Source organism: Gastrolobium bilobum, unplaced genomic scaffold (assembly GCF_033153095.1).
Source record: "Gastrolobium bilobum isolate Gb01-03AN ecotype WA unplaced genomic scaffold, APGP_CSIRO_Gbil_v1 utg11002, whole genome shotgun sequence".
Lineage (NCBI taxonomy): Eukaryota > Viridiplantae > Streptophyta > Magnoliopsida > Fabales > Fabaceae > Gastrolobium > Gastrolobium bilobum.
Genome location: NW_026899111.1, coordinates 704,744 through 716,546, shown reverse-complemented (window position 1 = coordinate 716,546; position 11,803 = coordinate 704,744). Strand labels below are relative to the sequence as shown.

At 36.0% G+C, this 11,803-nt stretch overlaps 2 protein-coding genes across 2 annotated transcripts; both read left to right on the top strand.

The window, feature by feature from the left end:
* Positions 1-178: 178 nt before the first annotated feature.
* On the top strand, positions 179-601 carry LOC133287325 (uncharacterized mitochondrial protein AtMg00300-like; the record flags this gene model as incomplete). The annotated part of the gene is made up of 1 exon (XM_061484898.1): positions 179-601. A coding segment is annotated over one exon (423 nt), but the record flags the coding sequence as incomplete, so codon positions are not given.
* A 3,462-nt stretch (positions 602-4,063) lies between these two features.
* LOC133287328 (two-component response regulator-like PRR95) lies at positions 4,064-8,576 on the top strand. The gene is made up of 8 exons (XM_061484901.1): positions 4,064-4,558; positions 4,875-5,036; positions 5,132-5,262; positions 5,380-5,526; positions 5,834-5,990; positions 6,079-6,490; positions 7,145-7,922; positions 8,060-8,576. Exons 1-8 carry the CDS (start codon positions 4,363-4,365, stop codon positions 8,171-8,173), a joined length of 2,097 nt encoding a protein of 698 aa, XP_061340885.1. The 5' UTR covers positions 4,064-4,362; the 3' UTR covers positions 8,174-8,576.
* The last annotated feature ends 3,227 nt before the right edge of the window (positions 8,577-11,803 follow it).

Sequence of the window (11,803 nt, the reverse complement as noted above, 5' to 3'; positions counted from 1 at the left end):
CGCCAATGGTGGCACCTCTGTTATTACTGGTCAAGGCTCTATCCAATTATCCCCTATGTTAATCCTTGATCATGTTCTTATTGTACCTAATCTTGAATGCAACTTGCTTTCGGTTAGTAAATTAACCACTGCCTTGAATTGTCATGTAATTTTTTATCCTGATTACTGTCTCTTTCAGGGAAACCACTCCAAGGAGATTCTTGGTTATGGTGTTAGGCAAGGAAAACTTTATTTTCTGGATGTATCACACAATAATGGTGCTTCGGCTGTTCTTGCTGCTCATACCTCTACGCTGGACAAAGAAAAGCAAGCAATTTGGTTGTGGCACCGGCGCCTTGGACATCCTTCCTTCGGTTATCTTAAGCATTTGTTTCCTAGTTTATTTTCAAGTCTTTCCATTTCTGAGTTTAAATGCTCTGTTAGTGAATTGGACAAGAGACATAGAATTCCCTTTTCCCCAAGCATGAATAAAAGTTCTATCCCTTTTCAAGTTGTGCACTCTGATGTTTGGGGTCCTGCAAAAATTCCCTCATTTTCTAAATCTTATTACTATGTCTCTTTTATAGACGAATGTACGTATGGTTTGGATCACCTTGCTTAAACAAAAAAATGAAGTGTTTTCTGCTTTCCAACACTTTCATGCTATGGTCCAAAACCAATTTTCATCTTCTCTTCTTACTCTTCAATCTGACAACGGAACCGAATATGTTAATCGTGCTTTCACTACTTTCTTATTATCAAAAGGTATAAAGCACCAGACCTCCTGCCCCTACACACCCCAACAAAATGGTTTGGCCGAACGGAAAAATCGTCACTTGTTAGAGGTAGTTCGTGCCTCTCTATTTCAGATGAACGTCCCTACCCGTTATTGGGGCGAAGCCATCACTTCTGCTGCATACTTAATAAACCGAACACCATCCAGTGTCCTCAAATTTAAAACCCCTCTCCAAACTCTTGCCTCTTTTTTCCCTATCCCTCATTTGTCTAATATGGAACCTCGTATTTTTGGTTGTGTCACTTATGTTCATGTTCCACAACCCTTGCGTACCAAGCTAGACCCTTGTGCCCGTAAGTGTATCTTTGTTGGCTATTCCACCACTCAGAAAGGATATAGGTGCTTTGACCCAATTGCTCACAAAATGTTTGTCACAATGGAGGCCTCCTTCCACGAGTCAGAACCCTTTTATTCAGGGGGAGTACCTATTCCTTCTTCTCCGGGGGAGACATCTACACCTTTACTTGGAGAAGAAGACATATGGCTATCAACACAAGTTGCACCTTTGGCTCCAACCAACTCAACCATGAATGCAGTCCCTGAATCTGAGCAACAACATGCAGTTTTTGAATCTGAAAATACAGCAGAAAATACAGTCCTTGAATCTGAAGATGCAGCTGTCCAAGCCGAACATGAAGCACCCTCTCCAAGTGATACACCTTGCTTAACTCACATACCCGAAATCTCCCCTGTGGACTTCCCTGAAAGGCAACCAGAAGACAATTTCGAGGTACACACTAATCCCTCTAATTTATCTCCTCTTGACTCTACTTCACCTCTTATACCTCACATGCAAGTAAGGAGGTCTCTTAGATCCACCAAAGGAATACCAAAGCATCAGTATGAAGCTGACCCAAAAATAAAAACAAAATATCCAATTAGCAACTACATCTCCACTCATAATTCAGCCGAACCATGTATACTTGCTACTAATCAATTATCCAGTGTATGCATTCCAAATAGTGTGCAGGAAGCCTTGGATGATTCCAAGTGGAAAGAAGCCATAAATACAGAAATGGTTGCACTTCAGAATAACTCTACTTGGGAATTAACTTTGCTGCCCAAAGGAAAGAAGACAGTTGGCTGTAAATGGGTATTTAATGTGAAGCTGAAAGCTGATGGGAGCATCGACAGATATAAAGCTAGACTAGTAGCAAAGGGGTACACTCAAAAATATGGTGTGGACTACCAAGAAACTTTTGCTCCGGTGGCCAAACTAAACACAATTCGGATTCTGATCTCTCTGGCAGCAAATAGAGATTGGCCCCTGAAGCAATTTGATGTAAAAAATGCATTTTTAAATGGAGACTTGGAGGAAGAGGTGTATATGGACATACCACCAGGAGTAAAGCTCTCATCTTCAAACACAAATAAAGTCTGCAAATTGAGGAAAGCACTGTACGGACTCAAGCAATCACCAAGAGCATGGTTTGGTAGACTGTCACTCGCAATGAAGAAGTTTGGATATACCCAAAGTAATGCAGATCATACACTATTCTTCAAGAAAAAAGAAGGGAAAATATCTATCCTTATAGTGTATGTTGATGATATGGTACTCACTGGAGATGATGAAGAAGAGATGAAATCCCTTGAACAAAAATTAGCTACTGAGTTTGAAATGAAGAAATTGGGACAACTGAAATACTTTCTGGGAATTGAAGTTGCTAGATCACAACTAGGAATTGTATTGTCTCAAAAAAAGTATATCTTAGATCTCTTGGCAGAAACAGGAATGTTAGCTTGTAAACCTGCAGACACACCCATGGAAATGAACCATAAGCTCGGCATATATCCAGGTCAGACTGAAGCTGACATAGGTTTGTATCAAAGATTGGTAGGAAGGCTAATTTATCTCTCCCACACAAGACCAGACATTGCATATGCTGTCAGTGTAGTAAGTAGGTTCATGCATTCACCGAGCGAAGAACACTTGAAAGCAGTATTCCGTATTTTAAGGTATCTAAAAGGGTCTCCTGGTAAAGGTATTCTATTTGCCAAACATGAAAAGAAATCATAGAAGGGTATACAGATTCAGATTGGGCTGGAGATAAAACAACCAGGCAATCCACCTCTGGCTATTTTACATTCGTAGAAGGAAACCTTGTTACTTGGAGAAGCAAGAAACAGAAAGTAGTGGCTAGATCAAGTGCTGAAGCCGAATTCAGAGGTATGGCCTATGGTACATGTGAATTATTATGGATCAAAACTATGCTAAGTGAGTTAGGATTCAAAAGTAACCAGCCCATGAACTTGTATTGTGACAATAAAGCAGCCATAGAAATTGCTCACAATCTCGTATAGCATGACAGAACAAAACATGTAGAGGTAGACAGACATTTCATCAAGGAGAAATTGGATCAACAAATAATCTGCACTCCGTATATTAAATCCGAAAATCAAATAGCAGATATGTTGACCAAAGCTGTATCCGGAAAAAGTTTGAAGGAAGTAACTAACAAGTTGGGCATGATAGATATCTATGCACCAACTTGAGGGGGAGTGTTAAAAATAGAATATGTTATAAATATTTGAATTACTGTTTGTATAAGATTAGATAGAATCCTCTGATTTGATTTAGTAGAAAGTTGTTGAAGATATTGTGGGTAGCTCCATATTTTTAGGATGTCATAGCTGTATAAATGTAACTCCAAATTGGAGAAGAAAGTGTGAATGAATATACAAGTATTTCAGTATCTCACTATCTCTGACTCTTTGTATGTTAGTATTGATGTTTTGACAATACGTAATATCGTGTGGGGACTTTTTTTTCTTCTCTTTTTTGTCCACATAGCCCAATATGAGTCTTACATATTTTTATATATATATAAGAAATAATTTTATCACACTCAATATAAAAAATATTAATCCTATACATCGGTGAACCAAAAACTAAATATAAAAGAAAAGAGAATATTCGATATGCTCGAACACTTGGTTAATTATACCGTGTAATGTACCAAAAAAATAAAAAAGTAAAAATTATAACGTGTAAACGAAAGAAACAAAGGGAAAAGAATATTGAGTTAAATCTGGGGAACTCCACGTGTTAGTCTCCCAACCACAAGATCAAAAGTTCGGTAAAACGTGGTAATCCAATGCAGAAAAATATCGGGCCCAAAGAGAAGACACAAGAGCAACACGTGTCCATTAAGTGGACCCCACTCATCGCGTGATATCACCTCAAAAAAAAAACCAATGGCCCAGGTTCTGCCACATCAGCATCCCCAATAGCGAGCCACCTTTTGATCATCCAGTGGGAGAGACTTTCATGGAAGATATTTTTAGCGATTTTCTTGGTTGTGAGAGAATGCTCGATACAGTTGCAAAGTGCTGAATCTGAATTGCAAGTGGGAAGTGCCTTTTGGAAAATCCTTTTTATCTCTTAAAATTAGGAGATTCTTTTTTTTATTTTTTTTCAGATATTTTTCCTTGTTTATCGCTTCAATTGTACTATTCTCTTTCTGTTCTTCGTCTTAGCTCATTCTCTCTCTCTCTCTCTCTCTCTCTGAGCTACTATTGTGACAGGTTAGGGTTTTTTTTTGTTTTTTTTGTTTCTGTGTTGGAATGTAGCATGCTGTTGTTTGAGAATGGATGAAGTGATGGAGTTGAAGGAGACACAGCAAGAGCGTAACAGGAATGACAACGATGGTGGTGATCGCTCAGTTGAAGTGGTTAAGTGGGAGAGGTTTCTGCCACGGATGATGCTGAGAGTGCTGCTTGTCGAATCTGATCATTCTACTCGCCAGATCATCACTGCGCTTCTCAAGAAATGCAGTTACAAAGGTTCTTCTCTCTCTCTCTCTCTCTATTGTTGTTGTTGTTGTTGTTGTTTATAGTGATCTTTTGTGGATAATGTTTGTGGTTTAGTTGCTATTTGCGATGCGATCTAATGTTTTGATTCTAGTATCCGTAAGCATGCTAAGTTTTTTTTTTATTTGTTTACCTGAATATGCAATAAATAAACGATGATGCAATTTCAGCATGACATAATTGCTTTTATGGCTTATTTATGGTGGTTGGAGGCCTTCAAGCATGTGTGTGGAAGGTGTACATTTACCTTTTAAGTATTGATGCTTTTGATTTTGATTTTGTAATGCAGTTACTGCAGTTCCTGATGGATTAAAGGCATGGGAGATGTTGAAGAGGAAGGGATCTAACATAGATCTCATATTAACAGAAGTGGAGTTGCCGGCAATATCTGGATTTGCACTTCTGTCTTTTATCATGGAGCATGACATTTGCAAAAACATTCCCGTTATTAGTATGTTGACTTATTATTACTGTGTGTGTTCTTAATCTTGATATTATTAGATAGATATGGCTAATGTGCTTAGATTTTCTCATGGCCTTGAGCAGTGATGTCTTCTCACGATTCGGTTAGCATGGTGTTGAAATGCATGTTAAAAGGTGCAGCTGATTTTCTTATAAAACCTGTTCGGAGGAATGAGCTTAGGAACTTGTGGCATCATGTTTGGAGAAAGCATGGTGTATGTCATAATTTTCAAACATTTTCTAGAGATATTTTATATTTTGTGAGTTACTAATTTAGCATATGATTATTTATGTCTTTCTTTTCTCTCCTCCATTGTATATTATTTATGCAGATTAGAGGGCTTTCTCAAAATACACTATTTCCACAAAAAAAACTTAAATCTGCCACAGAAGACAATTCTGCAATCAATCAATCTAGTGGTTCTGCGGCTTCCTCACAGAAAAATAATGAATGCATCGAGAAGTTGAGCGAGGCTCAAGTAAGTTCTACCTTCCTAATTTTGCTTAGTTTCGTAACATGATGCTTAGATTTGCCAATTTTCTTAGACTTCGGTGTGTTGGGTGTGAAGTCATTAACTTTTAATTTTTAGATAATTTTATTTCTGAGATCTATCTACACTTTTCACTCAATGCTTGGCTTGAGTAACATTTGAAAACATGCAACCTAAAATCTATTGTACAACGCATCTGCTAAATCACTTACCTTGAGGTAAAAAATTTTATAGATAAGGTTGGTTTCATGAAAATTTCACATTTAAAGTACAAGTTGTGCCAACTCTTGTGTAGAGCACCTGTACATCGCCATTTTTGGAAGCTGAGAGTGCAAGCATGGAGAATATGCAGGATGCATCCCTGCTGAAGAGCTCTTCGATATTGAGCAACATTGATATGATGATGCATGAAGAATTTACCAATTTTGAAAGTGAATCAACTAGGCATAATGGTGAAACAAGAGTTGTGTTAATTTCTCTCATTCTCTCATTTTGTTACTTATTGACAATTGTGTCATCTCCTAAAAACGTTTACTGCAGAGAAATCAATTGCATTTGCATCTGAGGCTGAAAGGTGCAACAAAACTTTTAAATTAACAGATTTATGGCTAGAACAAGATCATGGCTGTGCTGAATCCGAAAGAAAAGATGAAATTTTAACAGATGAGTTAAACAGAGACAATCCTAATATGAATACCGAGGCACATGGATGCAGTGATGAACGGGTAAAACCTTCTAGAGCAGCTAACTTGATTGCCACATTTGAGAATCTTCCAAAGCACACTAATGAAAAGTGTAGTCTCGACCGTGGTAGCACAACCAAGTTTGATTTTGATACACAATTGGGACTTTCTTTAAGAAGGGATTGTCCTGGCAGCTCATGTAAACAAGCAAGTGAAGCAACTGAGGAGTGCCAAAGATTGAACCATTCAAATACTTCTGCCTTTTCTTGGTGAGTTCACTGCTTTCTAGTGACTTTTTTAGTTCTTAACTGATATCTTAAGTACCAAAGCCAGGTGTCATACAATACTCCCTTTGAACTATCAATTGAAACAAATTTGAATCTGCAAAAGGAAGTTTTTTCATGGACTTTTGTAATTTTATATTTCACCTGTGCTTTCTTGTTCCTTTTTGTTCCTTTGGCATTCTTGTTTATCCTGTTCTATATGTATGACTAGCAGTGGTAAAAGGTGGTGACTAAATGGTTGTTTGGACTAGAACATAATTTTGAGAGCCTGGGTTGATAGTCTATTGAGGGAACCAAATGATGGTAGATATAGTTATGCTTCTGAAGGCTAAAGAGACAACAGATATGTGGGTGTCTATATGCACATCATCAGCAATCATAGGAGTACTTCAAAGAGACTTTATTAATAACAATTAAAATTGTTTCCCTTAAATAGATAGATCAAATCATCTTTATGTAAAACTATATGTTGAATATTACATTTGTGAACTCCCATTGTCCCCCTTCCCCCCAGCACCCTGAAATAAAGGCTATGCTTAAACTTTCATCCTTGGGTGTAATGAGAAATCAGTATCTTTCATTCAAAGATATTTTTCATTTGACATTCGAAAATCAGCATGCAATTATTCTTTGTTGCAGGTATAGTGGTTGTAAGTTGTTTAAGCCCCTTTTTCCAACTCCACCAATTACATCTGCCAAAGTAAACAACACCAATTGGGATTCTCAAGAATACCATAAATTACCTGAAATTACTGCTGGTAATTGTTGTCAGTATGGTGGCTCAAATCAAAAGCAGGAAAATATGACCACTACAGTCCTTGGTCGGTGTGGACAAGTTACACCAAATATATCTCACAGACAATATGGACCCTTACCTGTTATTGGAGTTACTTCCAATCTTAAGCCTAAGGGACATATTAAAGTTTTTACTTCTGTGTTCTGTGAACAATCTGGTGTTCATCCCATATGGAATCAAAAACCAGTGTGCCAGAAAGAGAGTTCTCCCTTTCCCACAAGTACATCCTCCCATTCCAATCCTGAAAGTCACAACTCAGACCAACATCATCACTGGTCCGATGATGCTACCTGTACCTCACTTAAACAAAATTTAAATGATAAAAGCAATTTGGATCATGTAAGGCATGATTCTCCTGCTGCTGGTCAGAATGCTGATACTAGTTTATGCCATGATGCTGCAAATCTTATTAATAGTATTGCATATGGAAGCATAGGCAGTGGAAATGACGGAAATGCTACTTCACCTATGGTAGCCATGAACGACCCTGAAAATTTTAGTGATAGTGGTTGCCATTATTATGATGGATTTAGATTGACAAATTCTCGTTGCTCCAGTCATAGAGATGCAGCTCTAACAAAGTTTCGACTGAAGCGGAAAGGGAGATGCTACGAGAAAAAGGTACTATAACAAGTGCTAATACTATTAGTAACGAGCAACTCTAAATTTATGGTAAATGTATATCTATGATTTAGTTAGTTTGAAAACTCTTATAGCCCGATTAACTAAAGATCTTATTGCTCTCGTTTCCTGTACAGGTTCGATATCAAAGCAGGAAAAGACTGGCAGAGCAGCGCCCTCGGGTGAAAGGGCAGTTTGTACGCCAAGTATACAATGATCATCCAGTCCCTTTTGCTGGTGGTGATTCCTGAAGTTTGTTAAGTTACCTGTAGTATTAAATTACAGCTGACTTTAAAACTGATTTGCGTTAACAAGGATTAGCATTTAGCTGTAGGGTGTTGTGTGTCTGGTGGAATCTGTTTTTCTTGAAGCATTGGGCAAGAGAGTAGGCCAGTAAGGAGATAACTAAAGGGTAGTGTTAAGCACTCCTTGTGTTTTCTTCTTTTTGTTTTGACTGTCGCTTACTAATTTAGGGTTGTAGTAATTTATAGTGGGATTGCTCTGAAGTTTTGGTTTTACTTTTACCTGTGTATATATGTCTTATTGGTTGAATGCTAATATGGGCGTATATAGGCTGTAAGTTTCAGTTTGAGAATATCCCGTTAAGCACCTCTTGTTTTGCAATCGAACGATCTTTCTTTGCATTCGATCCTTTAAGCATTGTTTTTTAAACTTGGTTCACATATTTGTCCCATCTATTGCAATTCGCAAATGCCATCTATTGCAATTGGCAAATGTTGTTGACTTGATTTTATGTTTGCTCAAAACATAGAATTAAGCGTCGAAGACTAGTAGATTGCGTACCTGTAAGAAGCTAATGGCCTCTTAAATCTCCTTGTGTTTTGAAAGGTAGTACACTAGTACTATCTAAATTAAAGAATGCCCCTAAAACTTGCATGGTTCCTCTTGCATGTTCATGTACTACTGTTTTCAATTCGTCTCCCTTTGAAGATGTTTCCTCATTTCTACTGAAGAGATTGCCACGCGGTTTAACCAAAAAGAGTTGAATGTTAATGACTTAATGATAGAAAGCATTTTCTTAGTTCGATGGCGCTTGTTGGACGTTTTGCTGTGGCTTTTGATATATTCATGTTCTATAGAGTGATCCTTGCTGAAACTAGTGCAGGGACTTTTCATTGGAAAAGCATCGATCATCTGCATTTGAGGGATACAGTTTGTTTAGAGTGGGGCCTGAGATAAGGCATGGTCCAAACGCCAACTTGTGTAGCATGGAAGTGGAGACACGTTAGCTGCAGTCAGCACATGTCTCTTGCGTTGCATGAAGAAACTTTTTATTTTAAACTCGTGGATACTTCCGTGAGAAATGAGCCACATGGCCTTCTTTGGCTATTCTTTCTGGTCCTTCGCCCGTGGCTTTCTCTTTCCGAGTGTTTTAAAACTTGGATCGATAGTTAACTTAAGTCATTGGTTTAATTGATATACTGTTTATATATTAAAAAAATATAAATATATTACTTATAATATATTTATAAGTAAATGCTATAAATAAAAGAAGAATGTTATTCCTATATACAACAGAAAATGACAGCTTTATAAGTGAAAGAAAATGAATGGTAATAAATATTATACGTGAAAGAAGAATGTTATCTCTATATGCAACATAAAGTGACAGCATTATATTTTTTTATCTTAATAGCTTGCATAAAAATAAAAGAATAATATTAACTAAATGCATAAAAATAAAAAATAAAAATAATATTAACTAAATTATGTAAAATTGGCACATTTCATCATCTCTCGTGAGTCCCACCCCTTCATGGATCCAAGGAAGTATAAGAAATTTGTGAATCAATGTTAAAAGTGGATCTCGCAAATCAACAACCATAACAAGGAAATTTGTGAATCAATGTTAAAAGTGGATCTCGCAAATCAACAACCATAGCAAGCTGGTAAAAATGTGAGACATAATAAGATTATCACCTTCAAGATTTTATGCACTTTGAGACGATATAGAGCAAATGTCATATAAAAAATTACTTCACTATGTATATTTCTTTATAAATATAAAAGCATAATCGATGAAAACAACAATACCAATTATCCAAATGCGTGCGTAAAATATAGACTTTTTTTAATTACGGGATATATTAATAGGAAGAAAAGAATAAATGCACATCTGGGATGGATAAAAAGTTAGCTGTTATACATAGTCCCAACCAGAGTTTTGTTCTTTATTATTTTTTTAAGTTGAAAAATCAAATTATTTTTACGATCTTTCTTCAGTTTCAAGCTCATGATGCAGGTCCAGCTTGCTTAAGACTGTTGCCCCCCTTCTTTTGTTTGAATAAGAAGCAAACTTAAAAAGAATCGGTTAGTTTTCCCAACAACAAAAAAAAGGACAATTGGGTTTCGTTTAACCCACCGAGACTCGGCCGGGTCAACCAGTCTAAATCGAGTCAAGTACATGACTTATCCAAATAGCCACTAGAACTGATGCCCTCATCGGCTCACCGAGACCCAGGTCAATCCAAGTTTTAAAAAACTGCATTGGACTCATTCTATCCTTTTATTTTCATATTGGCATCTTATTTATTTTTGTAAAAAGATAATATTAAACTATTCTTTAGTCAATATTTATTTAAAAAATAAAAAATGGTGGCAAAGCGTGCAACCACTCTGAGGCCGGTATTGTTAACGGTATTTACCCCTCCCCAAATGGGCAACTCCAAGTATCGAACCTTTCTCACTTCATTGGCAGGGGTTCATCCGGACCTAGCCAACCGATTCTAGGCCAACCCTTGTTGGGTTTTAGTCAAAAATTTAAAAAGATTTAGCGAAGTTCTTATACTTTTTTTTGGTAAATAAGTTCCTATACTTTTAAAATGTTTTAAATACATCCCTATTTACAATCGTTATTAACTTTTGTTAAACTATATAAATTTATTTGAAAACTTAAATAAAATGGCATATTCAATTACACTTCTATCAAATAAATGCTTATAGTTTATCTAAATTTTCAAATAGATTTTTCTAGTTTAGCAAAAGTTAATGGAGTCATCTTAAGTAAGAACTTAGTTAAAAAAATTAGAAATAAAATGACTTCCTCAAAAAAATTTAAACTATTGGGACTTATTTTAAATTTTAATTAAACTGTAAGAATCTACATACTAATATAACCAAAAAAAAAGATAAAAGAAAAGAAACATCACCATTCACCACTGCCGCTTCACATATTAAGGTTCTTTAAAAGAAAGATTGTTTGTGTTTTTAATCACAAATTAAAGGATCTACATAAGCAGACAGGGAATTGTTGGCATTTGGCTTAAACATGAACAGATAAATTTTAACGCACGGCAATGGCTCAAGTGGAAAGTGAGATTGAGCTGCCTTATCGATTGATGAACCTTTTCATCCTGAAAGGATATGGAAAAGCCTCGCGCGTAAAACAAATTAGATGATTTGTAGTACTTATAATGAAACAGAAATGGTTTACTATTTAGGGGATAACTAACTAGAGGATTATTTTTGTATATAAGTTTCTTTTTACAGGGTAATTTTGAAATAGTTATACTTGAATCACTTTAAACATTTGATTTACTGTGGAAATAGATAGAATTTAAACATTTATTGAGGACTAACAACTAATAAAATATTAGAAAAATTAATCAGACTTGCTATATATCCTTAAATTCAGTTAACACATCAATTACCTCGTTATAGTTATCCCACGAGAAAATTTTGTGAGGGGTGAGAAATTCAAAATTCAGACTAACTTATGCAAGATAATATAGACAGGACAACATAGTAGTGGGTCGATACAAAATTAAATTTAAAAAAGAAAAATTTGTTACATGATAAATATTTATAATATGCAATTCTTTTTTTTAAGGGGATTACTTCTATCATGTAGTATGAGAAAA